Here is a 21650-nt window from a genome sequence, read left to right on the forward strand (position 1 = left end):
GCTGAGCGCCGGGCGCTGCCTGAGCCCAGCACCCCCCGGCAATTGCAGGCCCGGCAGTGGCCCCCGGCCCCCAGGAGGCTGCGGGACGCCCCGGCCGCTGCCCGGCCCCGTGGAGCTGCCGGCCCTGCCCGCCGGGGGGGCCGCGTTTGGACACTGCGGCAGGACAGGCACCGGCTCTGGGATACGGGCTGGCCACGGCAGCCACAGCACAAGGAGCAGCAGGACAAAGGAACAGCTGGGAAATGGGCATTGGACGGGCAAGCATCCAGATTAGCTTTTAAGCATTTTCCTTGGGTCACTGCAGAAAGGAATGATTTAGCAGAAAGCTCAGCAGCTGTCAGAGGATGAGCACCCCCAGGCACTGAGGGGGCTGCAGGAGGGGCAGAAGAAGCCCCTGGAGCACTTGGTCACAAAGGCACAGCAGGGGAATGCAAGAACTGATGAGGAAAAGGCCAAGGGGAAGGCAAAGGCCATGGCAGAGTTTCTACAGCCCCTGAGGGATGAACCCCAGGGCCCAGGGGGGCCCCAGCACCCAGGGGCTTTCACATCCTTACACCATCTTCAACCAGGTGCCCTCCTCACACTGACACCATTCAGGAATTGATGGCAAAGATGCTTTCCAGGGAAGCCCACTCACTGAAGATAGTAAACTGTATTTTGCCTTTGAGTGGGAACAAGAGGTAGAAGGGAAAATGGAAAAGACATGGACGGTCCTTCTGCAGGGATGCAGGGAAGCACCAGCCTTATTGGGGCAAGCCTTGCAGAAAATATCACAAGAATTTACCCCACCCACCCCCAGGGATTGGGTTAATGCAGGATGTGGATGACTTGCTGCAATCAGGAGGACAAGAAGTTGTAGAAGAAGCCTCTGTGAAATGGCTGAATGTTCAGCCTAAAAATAATCTTTCAGTATTTGAAAAAAAAAAAGAGCAAATGCTAGAGAAAAGAGTTAAATATTTGTGAGATATTTTGTCTGAAGGTTTGTGGTATCTTGAACTAGAGGGGGTCAGGGGAGTCTCAGAAGTAATCCAGGACTGTAAAGGACGTGCAAGAATACTGAGCATTAATAGGAAACTGCAGGACCTGAATTGAGAGTTCTCTGTTCTACCCATAACATTGTATCACTTTCTAAACCCCAATAGCCTCAAGGTTGGGGTATGGACAGAAGAAATGGAACAAAAGCTGAGAAAATGAAAACTAACAAAATGATTGGTGCCACAGCTATGACTATTCCAGACTCAGGAAAGAAATTGGGATTCTACGTGTGTTATAAGTACATATTATATTATTGTCTTTTTGCAAATATTAAAATGAATGCTATCTCTTGGAAAACTTTGCTGTATGAACATAGTTTATTTTAGCTCTGCGATTAACAGAACTTAGAAATAGTTGTGGTAAATATATTTTTTGTAATTACAACATTTTGATGTAAAAAGCTTTTGTTCATGTAACTAACTCAGAGAATGGTAAAAAAGATAATCAGGAAGTTCTTTACATTCCTGGATTATGGGACACCAGAATCCCAGGAAGGAAAAAATAATGATTTACAGGTTGGAGGGGAATGATTCTGAATAATGCATGAAGGTCTAGGAATATGCAACATGTTGCTGCATTTAGGAAGTGTTTTCTGAGTCAGTGTGTGCCCTTGGTTGAAGGCCAAGCATCCGGCCATTATAACCTTTGGCCAGAGCCAGGGCAGATATTCAATTATCTCCCTTGGAATGGATCTTTGCAATTCCTTACCCTGGGAATTCTCCACCTAGTGCGGGCTGGAGATAAGGGATGTATATTTCAAGCAGTCTGTGGCCAGAATCCTGTCTCTTGTGAAATCTCTGCCACAGGAAGCTGGGCTGGCACAGAGCCTGCCTTGGCACTTTGCTGTTCACAGCATCCACCCAGGACTCTGCCTCTCAATTACACTCACACACTGGGCTGCCTGCGATTCCATTGTTGGAAAGTATACCAAATTTAAAATTTTTTACATTCCATTTTACTAGTCAGGCTCGGTTTGCCTTTCTCTCAGGAAAGAAATTTTAAAAGGTTTTTTTAAGGGATGTGGCACCACTCAAGAGAGATGAGTTTAACATCTCAACAGACTGGGAATAGCCCAAAAGATTCCCACAAAGATAACAACATTCAACAAAACATCAACGAAACATCAGCAAACATCAAGGAACACCCACCCCAGACACTGCCCCAGGCCCAGATGGAGACACCTGGTCTGGAAAAGACTGAGAAGGAAATCCAGGAATGCGGATCTAATTAACATCAGAAGAGGAGAAATCCGTGTGCAATAGGAAACCAAACACTAAGAACTACACAACCTGCAAGCAATGAACACTAAACCAATGGATTTCAATGGGTTCGGACAGTAAAAAGTTAAGGGAAAATCTAGTAAAATTCACATCTCATGGAATGATTTTCTCTGCACACCCGGGCTATGTGTGGATGAAATTACTTCTGTTGCACATCCTGACCAGAATTAACTACTGCCTTAACTCTCTAACACTAAAGATATTGTTGGAGAGATTTTTATTGTCCCTGCAGTTTCAGTGACAAGATTACACCATGAGAAAAATTTTTCATAATAATCCTACTTTTATATTGTTAGTTAGGTTTGGGCCAGGAGTGTGACAAGCAATTTTTACTCCTAGGAGAAGAGGCAGAAAAGACTTGATTGCATTGGAATATTTTTCTATATATTTGTGGAGGCTCTTAATGACGGCAGAATATCAGAATGGATCTTTAGAAGCTCACTTTTAAGTTGCATTTTGCAAACCTAGAAGAGTATTAATGCTGAGGCTTTAACGCATAAACTGTTAATAAAAATCGTTAAAAAAAAATAAAAAGAAAAATAAATCAGATTGTGAGGGTGGACGTGTGAATCACCTAAAGGCTGCTCTGGAAGAAAATCCTAGTTCCAGGCAGCCAGGAGAGGAGTTTTAGAAATGCAAATTAACATTGCTCTGGAGAAGTGTGGACAATGCCCAAGGGCCTTCTTGCCAGGGGGAGGAATTTCCCTGAGTCCATCTGCCCCTCACCCCCAGCTCTGCCTGCTTGCACAGATGGAATTTGCACAACTAAAGGCAGAGCCCATAGTGAGGATATCTGACTGCAACAGAAATTGGTTAAGCTGCAAAGGGAAACAGCAAACGGAGAATATTGAGCAAATTTCATGAAAAAAAGTGTGTGTGGGGGGATCATCCCTCTCCCCAAAGCAATGAGGTGTTTTTGCTAGTCCAGAGAAATCAGTTGGGAATCCAAACATTTTATCATTTCATAAGCTAAAAGTGGTCAATTGATGCAGCCGTGGCAGGAGGGAGCACCCAAAAAAGGGAAAAAGATGAACGGCCACCAGAACAAATGCTACAACACCATGGACCAGCCCCTGGGATCCCTAACGAATTCATACCAGGACACAGAAAATCCATCCATAATTTGAGTGGCATAATTAGGTTAAAAAGTATCCTTGAAATAATAACCAAGCAGACAGCTCCAGCTCCTGACCTTCCTGCTGACCAAGCCGCTGAAATGAGGAACGAGACATTTCACCATGGGATGGAATCAGATTATCTACTTACAGAAGAAGGAGGAGTTTGTGGAAAATTAAATGACTCAAACTGCTGTTTGCAAATAGATGATAACCGAAAAGTGGTGAAACAGATAGCAAAGGAAATAAGAAAATATCTCGTATTCTGGAGAAAGGATGGGAATGGGACACGTTTCCGTGGTTCCCTGGCAGATCGTGGCTTAAACGAATGCTGCTCCTCCTCTGACGTGCTGCAGCAACTCTCATCTTTTTACCATGCACGACACCTTGCGCCAAAGAGGATGCAGGAAAAGAGATTGAGTCAATGGAAATTAAAAGTTTGAAAAGGCAATTCTTGAGAAAATGAGAAAAGGAGGGATTGAAAGCAGTAAGATTAATATCGTAGTAGGAGTGCATATTAACGAGGACATGCAGTAGGCGGATCGGGAAGTCTGGACCTTCCAAGTATCTCAGCCAGAGGGGAAAGGGACAGGGAGACGCAGACGGGAAAATGAGGATAAAAAGGAGGCTGCGTTTTAGAGACCGCATGGCAAATGCCGCATGGCCTCTCTCTTTGTTCATCAATAAAGTCACTTTTACAGGACTCCTCTGTCTCCTTTGGGCACACAAACCTCTGGCCACGGGAATTTTCCCGCACAGCCCCGGGCACAGGGCAGACACCTCTGTGCCACCCACAGCAACCGGGACGAGCCAGCGCTGCTCCGGCACCGGCTGCTGCCGAGGCCCCAGCGGGAAGGAAACCGCGGGCAGCCGCTCCCGCAGCGCCCTCAGCCCAGCGCCAACACGGGCCGGCACCGGCACAACCAACCCGCCAGAGCCCCCTGCCGCCCCCTCGGCCCGCAGCGAGCCCCGAGCCCCCGCACAACCGAGCGCGGCTCCCACCTGCGCTGGGGCCGCCTCCGAGCTCCGCCGCCGCCTGTGGCTGAGGAATTCGATGGGATGTGTTGCCTTAACCTTTCTGACCACTCCCAGCCCATCTATGCCAGCATTCAAGCCCTCAAAGAAGGTGTGAATAAACTTCGGGTAGATCATGGGTACGACTGGCTGAACTGGCTCTTAGGGCACTGGGGACTCACTGGCTGGGTCAGGAATTTAGTTCAAATAGGTTTGTATGTATTAGGCATCATATTATGCCTTGTAGTAGTTATTCCTTGTATTTTACAGTGTGTTAAGAATTTAATAGACAAATCGCTTAAGAGTGTATTTTTAGTTAAAAGAAACGGGGGAGGTGTGGATATGGGTAATGCAAATGAGACTGAGAGTACTGCAGATTTAATCAGCAAATGCAGCCTGACAACGAGGATGCCTGGCAAGAGCAAACAGAGATCTGACTGCAAGAGGACTGGATCAAGTCTGGGTTATGGGAAATAAGATTTTACTAAGTCCAAATGTAAAGTTTGTCTATGTGAGAGTTTGTCTATGTAAGGTTTGTCTATGTGATTGCAGTAAAATATTACCAGCCTTCCTGTAAATGGTATATAAGCACATGTAGTGCTCAGTAAAAATTGGATTTTGATCACCATTCAGTGTCCCCGTCTCTCTCTCATCGTCGATAGTTCAAGTACTCCCAGTGGGCTCCTGGAAAGAGAATGGTGGCACATCTACTGCCTGCTACCCCCCTCTAGGCAATATTCAACTGTTTCGTTCACAGACTCATCTTCCAGCACTCTTAGTGGGCTCAGCAGAGCCACTTCCCACTGGTGGGGGCAAAGAGCACCCTCTGTGCCTTTGTGGTGGGAGCAGACAGTGTTGTCTCAAAGGAAAGGTCAGAGAGAGACCAAGCTGGACCTCTGCCTCCTGTCCCTCACCCCACAAGGGCAGGAGGGCACAAAACTGAGCACTTTTAAAATTTTTTTTCTGTCCTGTCATTTCCAGGAGCTTGACTAGGTCGAAGGAGAGGATTCGAAGGATTTCATGAGGATCACTGCCAGTGCACAGCACACATGGCATCCCTCACCCATTACATCATCATGGGATGGAGGGGTAGGAACCAACAACAGCCCTACCCCACTGCTCCAGAAGCCAAAATCCCCATGCAAGCATTTAGTTATGGCCTTCTTAGAGAACCACATTGAGAGGAATGTTGAATTTTTTCTTTACAAATGAGCTGTGGATCTGCTTGTAGATAAGGCTAGCACTGAGAGATAAAAGAAACAATGGGATGGATTCCACTGATTGATGAATGGAAAAAGATATTTGCCTTTACAAACAAACTGTAGGGCTGCTGATAAATGAAATTGGATATTGAAAGATGAAAGAAGCAACGGGGGAGAAAACTATGAATTCTGTAAGAATTAAAAATTAAAAGGGAGGGTTATACATTAGAGGGGAATTTCAGGTATCAGGCGTTCCGGGAAGTCTGTGCCTCTCAAGTACCTCAGCCAATGGGGAAAGAGAGAGGGAAATGCGGCCGGGAAAATAGGATAAAAAGGAGGCTGCGTCCTCCAAAAATTTGAGAGATCCCAGGGGAATGTCCCATGGCCTCTCCCTTTATTCCAATAAAGTCTCCTTTTTGGACATAAACCTCTGGTGTTTGTGGATTAATTTTCCTGACAGAAAGCACTTTGGGATTCTTACCTGCACAAGCACGTGCAGTGCCTCAGTCATAAGTGCCTCAGAAATATCAGAAGTGTGTCTTCTTCAGAGTGTGGTCACAAGGGTTCAGAGTTGGAGCCAGTTCTGCGGGCAGGCTGATGAATAGTCTGGGGCTCCTCTGCAGAGCCCCATTCATTCTGGGGCTGCTTTCTGCTGGTTCTGCTGGACTGGCTCGAGTGAAACACACACCCAATTAACAGCAGTTAAATTACTCTGGCATGAAACAGTGGGGAACAGGCAGAGCAGTGAAGGGCAGCATGGACCAGTTGTTCTGGCAGGTCTGACGAGGTCTGGTTTGATACAGCACTCACAGAACTCTGCTCCACCTGTGACACTTCCACTTGCAGTAGATGACTGTTCCTCTTCACAATATCCAGCAAGGCAGGTCAAAGACACTTTTACCATTTTCATCTTCAAAAGGAAGAAATCAGCAGCAAACATTAAGTAACTAGGCGGAGGTCCTGGGAAGAAACAAAAGAACAAAGAGTGGTGGAAAAAACAGGTGGAGCAGTGATCCTTATCTGTGTGGGAGATATCCTCTGCTAATGGGCCATCTGGCAAAACCAGGTGGGGCAGTGTTCTTTATCTTTTCCACAACCCATCCTTCCTCCAGGAAGATATCTTCTGTTAATGGGCCATTGAGTGCCACTGCATGACTGATAAAATTCCATCATCCCATTGGGAGATGCTCCAGCCAGGGGGAGGAGCCAAGCCTTTCCTACCTGGATAAAATCTGAGATTTGGAACACCAAGGCAGCCCTTCCCCACTGGTTTCCAGAGGACAAGAGCTACCAGACCTTTCTACAGCATCACTGCTTCAAGAAGACCACTTCATCGGGACTGCTACCACCACCCTAAGTAGTGGGGAGTCAGGTTGTATTCTGATTCTGTCAGTTGTTTTCTTTTCTACTGTTGCATGTATTTTAATTCTCTTCTCTTTTTTCCTATAAAATTGTATTTCTGACTTGGAGTCTCTCACTGGTTTTGCTTTCAAACCAGCACAATTTTGCAGGGTATTTTGGCTGAATCTTGATATTTGGGGGGTTTTTAATCTGTGTGTTAAAGTTTGGAGGATTTTGGATAGGAATCTTGGTGTTTGGGAGGTTATTACAGACACAAGATGCTGAATGACTTCCAGTGATGAACTTGGTCAAGGAGGAGCACACAGTTTGTGGAGCTGTCTTCTTGTTATTTCCCCCTAAACCAGGAATTTTCATTCCCCAGGTGTGCGCAGATGGAGGAGGCAGAAAAGCCCCAGAGATCTCTCAGGAGGAGGGGCTGCAAACCCAGCCCAGGGAGCTGCGAGGAGGAAAGACCCTCCCTGAGCCGGGAAGGCGGCCGGAGATCCAGGCAGAGCTCAGAGCTGGTGGAGAAGTCTCCTGGAGGGGAGAAGTCCCACAAGTGCTTGGAATGTGGGAAGGGTTTCAGGTGGAGCTCCCATCTGATCCGACACCAGGTGGTCCACACTGGGGAGAAGCCCTATGAGTGTGGACAATGTGGGAAGAGCTTCAGAGACAGGTCCCATCTGATCCGGCACCAAAGGATCCACACTGGGGAAAAGCCCTACGAGTGTGGAAATGTGGGAAGAGCTTCACAACGATTTCTCACCTGATGGAGCACCAGGTGATCCACACAAGGGAATGGCCCTACACCTGCTTGGAATGTGGGAAGAGCTTTGGGTGGAGCTCCAACCTGAGACAACACCAGCGCATCCACACCGGGGAGAGGCCCTACGAGTGTCCCCAGTGTGGGAAGAGGTTTCAGACCAGCTCCAATCTCCTCGTCCATGAGCGGATTCACACAGAGGAGAGGCCCTTCCGCTGCCCCGACTGCGGGAAGGGATTCAAGCACAACTCCACCCTCACTGCCCACCGGCGCATCCACACTGGGGAGAGGCCCTACGAGTGTCCTGAGTGTGGGAAGAGCTTCTCACACAGCTCAGCCTTGACCCAACACCAACGGAGTCACCAATAAGGGAAGCCCTGTGAGTGCCCAGGTGTGGGAAGAGCTTCGTGCTCTGCTCCAGCTCCATCCCCCATGGGAGGATCGGTGTTGGATGATCCTCAGTGACCCCCGTTGGGCACAGCCCTGGTGATCCATGGTCCCCAGTGATCCACGTTGGGTGGGGGGAAGTTGTTGGAGAGATTTCTCTCTCTTTTCCTTCTTTTGTTATGATTTGATTGTTAATAAATTCCCTCGCTGTGCCCAGGCTGTGTCTGTGACGCCCGTTTTGCTGTTTGTTGTGTTTGCTCGTCGTATCTTAATCTGATCCTGGAGCTCCTGGTTAAACTTTCTCTTCCCTTGCAGCTGGAGAGGCAGGGTCAGTGGGTTTGGTGGGTGCCTGGCATAGGGCCAGTGTCACCCAGGCCATGGGCACCCCTGAGATCCCAGTGTGGGGATGCATTCCCCCACTCCTAGAGAAAGTGCCAACCCAAACTGAGGCCAGGATGAAACATGGTTATGACTGGAGCCCACTCTCTTGTGACCCTCTCAACAGAAATCCAAAAGGAGACCTTTGAGCTCTCCTGGGCCACCGTGGGCTGTGACCAGCAGTCTCCCTCTGAGGGGCCTCTCAGAGCCAGCAAACCCTCGGCTTTGCTGTGCCTGGAGGATCGCTGAAACACGACGTGTCCTGGGCCCATACCCTCACTGCTCAAGGCCCCATCCTTCGGCCAGTGGGAGAGGCAAAAACATCTGAAGTGAGGATTTCACTGAGCTCTGGGGGGAATTTTTCACAGGTACCTTGTTTGCACTGACTCTTCCTGTCTGTGTGTGTGCCCCTGCACATTTGCTATAGCAAATCTGGGAGAAATACAGCTTTCCTAGATGAGGAAGTAGTGTGGATATCTAAGTTAGGCCTGTAAGCAAGGTTTAGTTATAGTTATGAACTTACTTAAATGCTGTAATTGTTAAATGTTTTGCTAAGTTTTTAAATGTAAGTCATAAGCTAAGTGTTGTTTTTCCCTTAAATTACTAAGTACAACATGGAAGTTATAGCTATAAGTTAGGTTAAATGCTGTTAAGTGTTAGTGCTCTGTTGAATTGTTAACGTTAAGTTATAAGCTAAGTCAGGTACTAGTTCATTGTTGTACCTCTGTTGGATTGCTGGGGCTAAGCTATAAGTTAAGTGACAAATTAAGGAAGCAGTTAAAGTACTGCTTAGCATTGATTAGTTTTTAGGCCATGTTCCTTTTAATCCTTGCCTGCACTCTCTTTTGTCCCATGCACCTGAACACAGCACACACCCACTCACACTCCCCTAGGGAGTTCACACTTCATTTCTGTTTTGGTTGCCTGGATTTTGTTTGGTTTTCTTGTTGCTTGTTTTCCCTTGTTGTGCCTTAGCTGTTCTGTAGGCAGTAGAGTGAATCTTGCCAACGAACTTGTTGTATTTTGTCGCTCAATATTAAATCTGACTTTTGTTCATGCCCTTGTCACCGATTTTTAAGCGATCTCAAACGCTCTCATTCATGACAGCACCACAATGTCCCGCATCACCGAGGGCCCTGACACACGCCCGTGTCACAAAGGGCCACCCCCGGCACCCAAGAGCAGAGGGACAGCCTGGAAGCGGCCCGGAGCAGCCCCGGCCTCGTGGCCTTGTAGCCCCTGGCGTGGCCAGAGCCCTGGGAGGCTTTGGCCACGGTGGGAGCCGGCAGCCCCAGCCCCGGCCTGCAGAGCCCTGGGGCTGCAGCCCGGGCTGGCCGGGGCAGGAGGAATTGGCCGGGCCGGACGTGCCAGGGCCTTGTGGGCAGTGGCTCCGTGTCCCGCGGGAGGCCGGGGACGAGGGGTGTCCCTCAGGGCTGTGCCCGGGCACCGGGGCTCGTCAGTGCCTCGCTCAGTGACACCCAGGGGCACCGAGCGCAGCCTCGGCGCCTTTGCAGGGCACGGGGAGCTGAGCGGGGCAGGGGCACCACGGAAACACCGAGTGCCTGCCCGGGGCAGAGCCGGGGCAAAGCCGGGCTGGAGAGCCGGGAGAGGCTGCTCAGAGCTGGCCCGGGCACTTGGGCACCTGGGAGACAGAGCCCGGCTCGGAGCTGACACTGAGTCCAACACCTGAGAAATCACAGCCGGCTTTTCTAGACACACTTCATTATTTTGTATTTTCTCAACGTGACTTTTTATCAGGGAACATTTTCAATGTTCATTTTACTTTATTTTTTAGCCTATAGAAATAATTCCGTTGTATTTTGTAATGTGCGAAGAGGTATGTGCTGGGAAAGGTTGTGGGTACTGGAGTTTTTTATTCAATGTATTTTCAAATCTGAGATGTGACAAGTCCAGACTTTAACTCCAGCAGCAGTTCCAAACTCCAGTTCTGGTTCCAGACTGCTCTGCTTTTCACAGTGACATCTCAGTTCATTCAAATCCAGCAGTCAAAGCCCTGGAAGCACGGAAAAGCTGGGAATGAGGTTGAAGCCCTTGGAGGCTTTGCTGTGTCCGTACATTCCCCATCTCCCCTGGTGTCCGTTCAGCCGCTCCACTCCTGTCCTAGAGCACATTGCTGTACCCAGAGTTCAGTACGTGCTTTTACAGATAGATACATGTGATTATTGTGTACACGATTCTCTTGCAGTGAGTTACTGTGATGGTAATTCCATCATCCTCTGCTTTGTGCCCAAAGAATGGTTATTGTATCTAAACCCCGGCAGCCCGGGAGGGGATGTGTGCGGGGCCGGGGCGGGGAGAGGCTCCTTGTTCATTCCGCGGGCGTTTTGAAGCCTCGCTGCTCGGGTTTTCCGCGGCTCTCTCTGTGCACCGTGGGTTTCTGTTTGGCTGAAAAGCGTTTTTGGCACAGACAAACAATGGAATTTTTGGTTTTTCTCGGCTCGGAGAGGCTGCAGGGGCAGCCCGAGGCTTCAGCCCCGCTGCTTCGCCTGCCGGGACCGTGCCCGCGGAGCCCGGCTGGGGAGGAGTTCAAGGGCAGGCGAGCCCCGGGCTTTCCTCTCCTTCGGGACAGCCCCTGGTTGGTTTTTCCCCTGGGGGAGAAGCGGCGCCACCTGTACAATGTGTTGTGAGCAGGGATTTCTCTGGCATTTTGGGTCATTTTCCCTGGTGAGTGTGGGGAAAGGTCTGATAATTTAATATCCAGAGTCTGGGAGGTTTTTTTGCTTTGTAGGCTTATTGTTTGTTAATAAACTGTTGGAGTTTTTTCCTCTTTCATCTATTAATATTTATTTCCCATTGGTGGAAAGGGATTATTGGAACCCTGCAGAGAAGAGAGCACTCACTCCAGTGTGCTTTTTAAAATCGTCTCTCAAACTAAGATACCCATCCCTGTGGCCTCCTGTCCACTCACCCCAAGGGACTCCGGTGGCTCTCCCAGTCTATCCCAGTCTCTCCCAGTGTCCTCACAGTCCCTCCCAGTGTCACCAGAGTCCTTCCCAATTCCTTTTAGTCCACAGACATTCCTTTCCCAGTCCACTCCCAGACCTCCAGCCTCTCTCCCACTGCCATCCCAGTGCCTCCCCAAATCTCTCCCCTCTATCCAAGTGCCCTCTCAAATCCTTTTCAGTCAAATCCCAAACCTCCAGTCTTTCTCCCATTGCCCCAATCCACTCCACTCTCTCCCAGTGTTTCCCTACTCTCTCCAATTTCATTCCCAGTCACTCTCAGTGCCACACCAGCCCTCTCCCATCTCTCCCAGTCCCCCCCAGCTTATCCCAGTGTGTCCCCACTCTCTCCCAGTGTGTCCATCTCGCTGCTTCCCTCGAGCTCCCAGCTCCGGCTGCCTGCTCTGCTCCCTGATGGATTTCTACCCTGCCGACATCCAGCTGAGCTGGTTCCAGGGCCAGCAGGAGCTCTCGGGACACGTGGTGGCCACTGACCTGGTCCCCAATGGGGACTGGATTTCTACCAGCTCCTGGTGCTGCTGGAAACCCTGCCCGGCACGGGGTCAGCTCCAGCTCCAGGTGGAGCACGTCAGCCTGGAGCACCCCCTGAGCCGGCACTGGGGCACGGCCCGGACCCCACAGTGTGGGGGGAGTTGGGGAGGCGCTGGGGGAGCTGGAAGAGGGATTGGGCTGTGCTGGGGTAACTGGGAGAGAGTTTGAGATAGCCTGGTTTAAACTGGGAGAATGGATTGGGTGTCTAGAGTGGCTGAGGAGTTTGAAGGATGTTAGGAGGGTGGGATGGGGTTCCGGGGATCCTGGAGGGCACTGGGAGGGAGTCTGGGGGTGCTGGGTGTAACTGGGAGGGATTTGAGTGAACCTGGAGGAGCTGGAAAAAGATCAGGAATTGGAAAGCAGGGGTTGGAATTAGGTTGGTTGTGCTGGGAATAGACCTGGAGGGGTCTTGGTGAGTCCTGGTGGGGTTGTGAAGGGACTGGTAGAAGGTTTGGGGGTCCTGGGGCAGCGGGGAGCAAATGGGAGGGAGTTATGGCATTTTGAGAAGGACAGGAAGGGCTTTGGTGCATCCCAAGGAAGCTGGGAAGACATTAGGAGAATGTTTTAGGGAGCTCTAGGTGGGCTGGGGGAGATTGGGAGGATTCTTCGAGTGGCTTGGAATGTCCATGAGAGGTTTTGGTTGGTCCTGACCCCTGTGGTCCCCTAGAGATGTCGCCCGACGCTGCCCACAGTAAAGTGCTGATGGGGATGGGGGGCTCTGTGTTGGGCTTCGTCTTCGTGGCACTGGGGCTCAGCTACTAACTGTGCAAGAAGGAGAGGGGGGGTCCCGGGGGTCGTGTTCCCCCTCCCCCAGTGTGTGTGCTCCTCCTAGGGACCGCCAGCCGGGGGTCACCACCTTTTCTCTGCCCACAGAACTCCTGAGCCAGCAGTGTCTACAGCCCCTCCCCGTGGCCTCGGACCCAGCCAGGATCCCACGCTCCGTCCCCACGCTGATTTTGGGAGTGCAGTGCGTCCCCTCCAACCCTGTGTTACTCTGTCCAAGCCAAGCTGCTCCCAGCGCTCCCAATAAAGCTTCCAAGTTTTACCCAGTTCCATTTACTTGGGAGCGGGACTGGGGAGGGACTTGGGGGGACCCCGCGGGGGGATCGTGACTGGGCGGGGAGGGTGGGGTCCAGGTGGGGAACACTGGGTGCTGCGGGTCTGCCCGGCAACCGGTGAGTCATCACAGCTGCTCTCTCTCATTGGCTGAATCTTCTTCATCGCATTCTCTGATTGGCTGAGGAGAGGCCCGGGAGTTGAGAGAAGGAACAGGAGAGATCCCGCCCCGAGCACCGGCACGGGAACAACAGAGCCAGCCTGGGCACAGCGAGGGAATTTATTACCAACCACATCACAGCGGGACAAGGAAAAGGGAGAGAAATCTCTCCAACACCTTTCCCCCACCCCACGGAGATCACCAGGACCACGGATCACCAGGGCTCTGCCCAACGGGGGTCACTGGGGATCATCCAACACCGATGCTCCCATGGGAGATGGAGCTGGAGCAGAACACGAAGCTCTTCCCACACTCGGGGCACTCACAGGGCTTCCCTTAGTGGTGACTCCGTTGGTGTTTGGTCAAGTGAGAGCTCCTGGAGAAGCTCTTCCCACACTCAGGACACTCGTAGGGCCTCTCCCCAGTGTGGATGCGCCGGTGCCTGATGAGATTGGAGTTTTGTTTGAATCCCTTCCCGCAGTCGGGGCAGCGGAAGGGCCTCTCCTCTGTGTGAATCCGCTCATGTAGGAGGAGATTGGAGCTGCTCTGAAACCTCTTCCCACACTTGGGACACTCATAGGGCCTCTCTCCAGTGTGGATGCGCTGGTGGCTTCTCAGGTTGGTGCTCCACTGAAAGCTCTTCCCACATTCCAAGCAGGTGTAGGGCCATTCCCCTGTGTGGATCACTTGGTGCTGCATCAGACCAGAGATCATGCTGAAGCTCTTCCCACATTCCCCACACTCGTAGGGCTTCTCCCCAGTATGGGTCCTCTGGTGCTGGATCAGGTTGGAGCTCCGCCTGAAACCCTTCCCACATTCCAAGCACTTGTGGGGCTTCTCCCCTCCAGGAGGCTTCTCCACCAGCTCTGAGCTCTACCTGGATCTCCAGCCGCCTTCCTGGCTCAGGGAGGGTCTTTCCTCCTCGCAGCTCCCTGGGCTGGGTTTGCAGCCCCTCCTTGTGAGGGATCTCCGGGGCTTTTCCTCCTCCATCTACCCACGCAATGGGAATGAAAAATCCTAGTTTGGGGAAAGAACAAGACAAGATAGCACCTTGGACTGGGAGTTCCTCCTTGCCCAAGTGCAACTCACAAAGTCACTGTGCATCTTGTGTCTGTAAGAACCTCCAAAACATCAAGATTCAGCACAAAATCCTCCAAACATCAAGATTCAGCCAAAACCCCCTGAAAAATGTAAGGATTCAGGCCCAGCAAAAAAAAAAAAGAACCAACTTTTAGCCCAAAAAAGCTCAGAAACACCAAGATTCACCCCTCTGAAAATCGTGGATCCTCCTCTCCAGTCACCTGCTGAATGTTGGGAGGGGGGGACCAACACCCTGGGACTGGAGGGACTCTGTAGATATAGGGAGGTTTGGAATCTTGTGCTACTTCCCGTTTCTACTCCTCCTCCTCCTCCTGTGTTCCTGCTCTCCCTCACATTCCTTTTCCTTCTATTATTCCTCTACTTCCTGCACAATCCCACCTTCTCCTCCCATATGCATTATTTGACCATTTTGTTCTTCAACCCTGCTTCTCCTTCCCTTCTCCTGCTGCCCCCAGGCCCAGCACCCACTGCCGGCTCCCTCTTCCCCCCAAACCCACAGCATCCCAGCGCAGGGGCAGCGATGGAGCTGGGGCAGCTCGGGCTGGGGCAGCGCTGGGCTCTCGGCCGCTCCCGCCCGCACTCGCTCCCCACTGCAGCCGCTGCCGCCACCACAGCGCGGGGGGGCCCGGCCTTGGCGCTCCCCCCCTCCCACCTCCCCAAATTCCCCTGCCGGGGGGCGCTGGGGCCAGGAGACAGACGAGTGACAGATCAGGGGGGCTGGGAAGAGTCGGCAGCCAGAGAGCACTGAAAATCTCAGCAGTGACTACAGTGGGATCTTCGGGGACTAAACATGGCAGGGCACCCATGCAGGGTAGAAAGGGAAAGCCAGGAAGGGCTCCGGGCCAAAGGGATGATGATTCCAAAATATCTCTGAAGGGTCCCTTGGGAGCATGTTGAGGGAGTTTGCACATTCTCCCAGAGGTAATCAAGGACATGGACACCCAGGGGGCCAATAAGGGAAGTCCAGAAGGGATTTAGACAACAGGGGATGGATGCTGTTGGTGTGATGAGAAGTGCAGGGAATATGGTTCAGGCAAGAAGCAGCAGAAAGAATCTATGTGGGAAGACAAAGAATGATGGAAAAGAGGAGAAAGAGAAAAATACTGAGGATGGGGATGTTTTCCAGCAGGCTCTTATCCTCAGAAGTTGCCAGCTGCTGCAGATCCTTTGTATCCCCGGTTGCCAGGACAGGCACACAAGGAGGTCAGGATTGCAGGGGGTTTCTCTGTGCTGGGCAGCGGCAGGAGCGGGCGCAGAGGGGCGGCACCGGGAGCACGGGCTGGGGGCCTGTGGGGAGCTGCGGGGCCGGGCCGGGGCTGTGGGGCAGCCGGGGCTCAGCGCCGGGCGCTGCCTGAGCCCAGCACCCCCCGGCAATTGCAGGCCCGGCAGTGGCCCCCGGCCCCCAGGAGGCTGCGGGACGCCCCGGCCGCTGCCCGGCCCCGTGGAGCTGCCGGCCCTGCCCGCCGGGGGGGCCGCGTTTGGACACTGCGGCAGGACAGGCACCGGCTCTGGGATACGGGCTGGCCACGGCAGCCACAGCACAAGGAGCAGCAGCACAAAGGAACAGCTGGGAAATGGGGATCGGACATGCAAGGATCCAGATTAGCTTTTAAGCATTTTCCTTGGGTCACTGCAGAAAGGAATGATTTAGCAGAAAGCTCAGCAGCTGTCAGAGGATGAGCACCCCCAGGCACTGAGGGGGCTGCAGGAGGGGCAGAAGAAGCCCCTGGAGCACTTGGTCACAAAGGCACAGCAGGGGAATGCAAGAAGGGATGAGGAAAAGGCCAAGGGGAAGGCAAAGGCCATGGCAGAGTTTCTACAGCCCCTGAGGGATGAACCCCAGGGCCCAATGGGGCCCCAGCACCCAGGGGCTCTCACATCCTTACACCATCTTGATCCAGGTGCCCTCCTCACACTGACACCATTCAGTCCTTGATGGCAAAGATGCTTTCTGGGGATGCCCACTGACACAGGATGGTAAACTGGATTTTGCCTTTGAGTGGGAACAAGAGGTAGAAGGGAAAATGGGAAAAGACATGGACGGTCCTTCTGCAGGGATGCACGGAAGCACCAGCCTTATTGGGGCAAGCCTTGCAGAAAATACAAGAATTTACCCCATCCCCAGGGATTGGGTTAATGCAGGATGTGGATGACTTGCTGCAATCAGGAGGACAAGAAGCGGTAGAAGAAGCCTCTGTGAATTGGTAAATGTTCAGGTTAAAAATAATCTTTCAGTATTTGAAATATAAGAGGAAATGGTGGAGAAAAATGTTAAATATTCGGGAGGTATTTTGACTGAAGGTTTGTGGTGTATTGACCTAGATAGGATCTGGGGAATCTCAGAAGTAATCCAGGACTGAAAAGGAGGTGCAAGAATTTTGAGGATTAATAGGGAATTGCAGGACCTGGATTGAGGATTCCCTGTTCTAGCCAGAATATTATATGACTTTTTAAACCCCAATAGCTTCAATGTTGTGGTATGGACAAGACAAAAGAAAGAAAAGCTGAGAAAATGAAAAATAACAAAACCTAGCTATGGCTCTTCAAGGCTCAGAAAAGGAATTTGAATTGTATGTGTGTTTTAAGTACGTATTATATTACATCACTGGCTTTTTGTAAATATTAAAATGAATGTTCTATGTTGAAAAACTTTGCTGCATGAATATAGTTTTAGTTCTGCGATTAACAGAACTTATATGCAGTAGTGATAAATATAATTTTTTGGACTATACCATTTTGATGTAAAAAGCTTTTGTTCATGTAAATAACTCAGAGAATCCTAAAAAAGGTAATCAGGAAATTTTTCACATTCTTGGATTATGGGACACCAAAACCCCAGGGAAGGAAAAAGAATGATTTACAGGTCAGACGAGTATAATTCTGAATAATGCATGAAGGTCTATGAATATGCAACATGTTGCTGCATTTAGGAAGTGTTTTCTGAGTCAGTGTGTGCCCTTGGCTGAAGGCCAAGCATCCGGCCATTATAACCTTTGGCCAGAGCCAGGGCAGATATTCAATTATCTCCCTTGGAATCGATCTTTGCAATTCCTTACCCTGGGAATTCTCCACCCAGTGCGGGCTGGAGATAAGGGATGTGTATTTCAAGCAGTCTGTGGCCAGAATCCTGTCTCTTGTGAAATCTCTGCCACAGGAAGCTGGGCTGGCACAGAGCCTGCCTTGGCACTTTGCTGTTCACAGCATCCACCCAGGACTCTGCCTCTCAATTACACTCACACACTGGGCTGCCTGCGATTCCACTGTTGGAAAGTCTACCAAATTTAAATTAATTTAATATTCCATTTTACTAGTCAGGCTCGGTTTGCCTTTCTCTCAGGAAAGAAATTTTAAAAGGTTTTTTTTAAGGGATGTTGCACCACTCAACAGAGATGAGTTTAACATCTCAACAGACTGGGAATAGCCCAAAAGATTCCCACAAAGATAACAACATTCAACAAAACATCAAGGAAACATCAGCAAACATCAAGGAACACCCACCCCAGACACTGCCCCGGCATAGATGGAGACACCTGGTCTGGAAAAGACTGAGAAGGAAATCCAGGAGTGGGACCTCATTAACATCAGAAGAGGAGAAATCCGTGTGCAATAGGAAACCAAACACTAACAACTACACAATCTGGAAGCAATAAACACTAAACCAATGGATTTCAATGGGTTCGGACAGTAAAAAGTTTAGGAAAAATCCCGTAAAATTCACATCTCATGGAATGATTTTCTCTGCACACCCGGGCTATGTGTGCAAGAAATTATTTCTGTTGCACACCCTGACCAGAATCAAGTAATGCCTTAACTCTCTAACACTAAAGATATTGCTGGAGAGTTTTTTATTGTCCCTGCAGTTTCAGTGACAAGATTACACCATGAGAAAAATTTTTCATAATAATCCTACTTTTAGATTGTCAGTTAGGTTTGGGCCAGGGGTGTGACAAGCAATTTTTACTCCTAGGAGAAGAGGCAGAAAAGACTTGATTGCATTGGAATATTTTTCTATATATTTGTGGTGTCTCTTAATGACGGGAGAATTTCGGAATGGATCTTTAGAAGCTCACCTTTAAGTCGGATTTTGCAAACCTAGAAAAGTATTAATGGTGAGGCTTTAACGCATAAACTGTTAATAAAAAATCGTTAAAAAAATAAAAAAGAAAAATAAAGCAGATTGTGAGGGTGGACGTGTGAATCACCTAAAGGCTGCTCTGGAAGAAAATCCTAGTTCCTGGCAGCCAGGAGAGGAGTTTTAGAAATGGAAATGAACATTGCTCTGGAAAAGTGTGGACAATGCCCCAGGGCCTTCTTGCCAGGGGGAGGAATTTCCCTGAGTCCATCTGCCCCTCACCCCCAGCTCTGCCTGCTTGCACAGATGGAATTTGCACAACTAAAGGCAGAGCCCAGAGTGAGGATATCTGACTGCAACAGAAACTGGTTAAGCTGCAAAGGGAAACAGCAAACGGAGAATATTGAGCAAATTTCATGAAAAAAAGTGTGGGGGGATCATCCCTCTCCCCAAAGCAATGAGGTGTTTTTGCTAGTCCAGAGAAATGAGTTGGGAATCCAAACATTTTATCATTTCATAAGATAAAAGTGGTCAATTGATGCAGCCGTGGCAGGAGGGAGCACCCAAAAGAGGGAAAAAGATGAACGGCCACCAGAACAAATGCTACAACACCATGGACCAGCCCCTGGGATCCCGAACGAATTCATATCAGGACACAGAAAATCCATCCATAATTTGAGTGGCATAATTAGGTTTAAAAGTATCCTTGAAATAATAACCAAGGAGACAGCTCCAGCTCCTGACCTTCCTACTGACCAAGCCGCTGAAATGAGGAACGAGACATTTCACCATGGGATGGGATCAGATTATCTACTTACAGAAGAAGGAGGAGTTTGTGGAAAATTAAATGACGCAAACGGCTGTTTGCAAACAGATGATAACCAAAAAGTGGTGAAACAGATAGCAAAGGAAATAAGAAAATAGCTCGTATTCTGGAGAAAGGATGGGAATGGGACACGTTTTCGTGGTTCCCTGGCAGACCACGGCTTAAACGAATGCTGCTCCTCCTCTGAGGTGCTGCAGTAACTCTCAGCTTTTTACCATGCACGACACCTTGCTCCAAAGAGGGCGCAGGAAAATAAATTGAGTCAATGGAAATTAAAAGTTCGTAAAGGCAATTCTTGAGAATATGAGAGAAGGAAGGATTGAAAGCAGTAAGATTAATATCGTAGTAGGGGTGCATATTAACGAGGACATGCAGTAGGCGGATCGGGAAGTCTGAACCTTCCAAGTACCTCAGCCAGAGGGGAAAGGGACAGGGAGATGCAGACGGGAAAATGAGGATAAAAAGGAGGCTGCGTTTTAGAGACCGCATGGCAAATGCCGCATGACCTCTCTCTTTGTTCATCAATAAAGTCACTTTTACAGGACTCCTCTGTCTCCTGCGGGCACACAAACCTCTGGCCACGGGAATTTTCCCGCACAGCCCCGGGCACAGGGCAGACACCTCTGTGCCACCCACAGCAACCGGGACGAGCCAGCGCTGCTCCGGCACCGGCTCCTGCCGAGGCCCCAGCGGGAAGGAGACCGCGGGCAGCCGCTCCCGCAGCGCCCTCAGCCCAGCGCCAACACGGGCCGGCACCGGCACAACCAACCCGCCAGAGCCCCCTGCCGCCCCCTCGGCCCGCAGCGAGCCCCGAGCCCCCGCACAACCGAGCGCGGCTCCCACCTGCGCTGGGGCCGCCTCCGAGCTCCGCCGCCGCCTGTGGCTGAGGAATTCGATGGGATGTGTTGCCTTAACCTTTCTGACCACTCCCAGCCCATCTATGCCAGCATTCAAGCCCTGAAAGAAGGTGTGAATAAACTTCTGGTAGATCATGGGTACGACTGGCTGAACTGGCTCTTAGGGCACTGGGGACTCACTGGCTGGGTTAGGAATTTAGTTAAAATAGGTTTGTATGTATTAGGCATCATATTATGCATTGTAGTAGTTATTCCTTGTATTTTACAGTGTGTTAAGAATTTAATTGACAAATCGCTTAAGAGTGTATTTTTAGTTAAAAGAAACGGGGGAGGTGTGGATATGGGTAATGCAAATGAGACTGATAGTACTGCAGATTGAATCAGCAAATGCAGCCTGACAACGAGGATGCCTGGCAAGAGCAAACAGAGACCTGACTGCAAGAGGACTGGATCAAGTCTGGGTTATGGGAAATAAGATTTTACTAAGTCCAAATGTAAAGTTTGTCTATGTGAGAGTTTGTCTATGTAAGGTTTGTCTATGTGATTGCAGTAAAATATTACCAGCCTTCCTGTAAATGGAATATAAGCACATGTAGTGCTCAGTAAAAACTGGATTTTGATCACCATTCAGTGTTCCCGTCTCTCTCTCATCGTCGATAGTTCAAGTACTCCCAGTGGAGTCCTGGAAAGAGAATGGTGGCACATCTACTGCCTGCTACCCCCCTCTAGGCAATATTCAACTGTTTAGTTCACAGACTCATCTTCCAGCACTCTTAGTGGGGTCAGCAGAGCCACTTCCCACTGGTGGGGGCAAAGAGCACCCTCTGTGCCTTTGTGGTGGGAGCAGACAGTGTTGTCTCAAAGGAAAGGTCAAAGAGAGACCAAGCTGGACCTCTGCCTCCTGCCCCTCACCACACAGGGGAAGAAGGGCACAAAACTGAGCACCTTTTTATTTTTTTTTCTGTCCTGTCATTTCCAGGAGCTTGACGAGCTCGAAGGAGAGGATTCGAAGGATTTCTTGAGGATCACTGCCAGTGCACAGCACACATGGCATCCCTCACCCCTTACATCATCATGGGATGAAGGGGTAGGAACCAACAACAGCCCTACCCCACTGCTCCAGAAGCCAAAACCCCCATGCAAGCATTTAGTTATGGCCTTCTTAGAGAACCACATTCCCACCCAAATCTTCCCCTCTGCAGCAGCTCATTCCCACAGGAACTGGCAGAGCAGATGGGCTTTGGACATTGGCTGGCTTCCATTGCACTCCTTGCCCTGGAGCTGGCACGGCAGGAGAAGGGCTCTGGTGAACCTTCTCCTCCTCCCATGTAGGCTCTAACCCAGCTGCCAGAACTTCCAGTTCTCAGAGCACTTCTGGGCTCTGAGCAGCGGCCACGGGAGGAGGAGATGCAACTCCAAAGGCAGCAGTTCCCAGGCCCAGCTCCTGCCATCCCAGTGGGGCTGTTCGGTGGTTTAGGAGAGGAAGGGAAGGGCAAGTGCAGGTGGCAGTAGCTCATTTCAGACTGAAAGAGGGAAAGGTAATTTATT

At 50.3% G+C, this 21650-nt stretch overlaps 1 protein-coding gene across 1 annotated transcript in view; it reads left to right on the forward strand.

The window, feature by feature from the left end:
* Positions 1–612: 612 nt before the first annotated feature.
* LOC148217869 (uncharacterized) overlaps positions 613–21650 on the forward strand; it is a 105092-nt gene continuing 84054 nt past the window's right edge. Inside the window, exons 1-2 of the mRNA XM_088158319.1 lie at positions 613–645; positions 7602–7724. Coding sequence (XP_088014445.1) covers positions 613–645; positions 7602–7724 — 156 coding nt within the window. The remainder of the gene's footprint in view (positions 646–7601; positions 7725–21650) is intronic.

Source organism: Sturnus vulgaris, unplaced genomic scaffold, assembly GCF_052056855.1.
Source record: "Sturnus vulgaris isolate bStuVul1 unplaced genomic scaffold, bStuVul1.hap1 Scaffold_198, whole genome shotgun sequence".
Taxonomy (NCBI): domain Eukaryota; kingdom Metazoa; phylum Chordata; class Aves; order Passeriformes; family Sturnidae; genus Sturnus; species Sturnus vulgaris.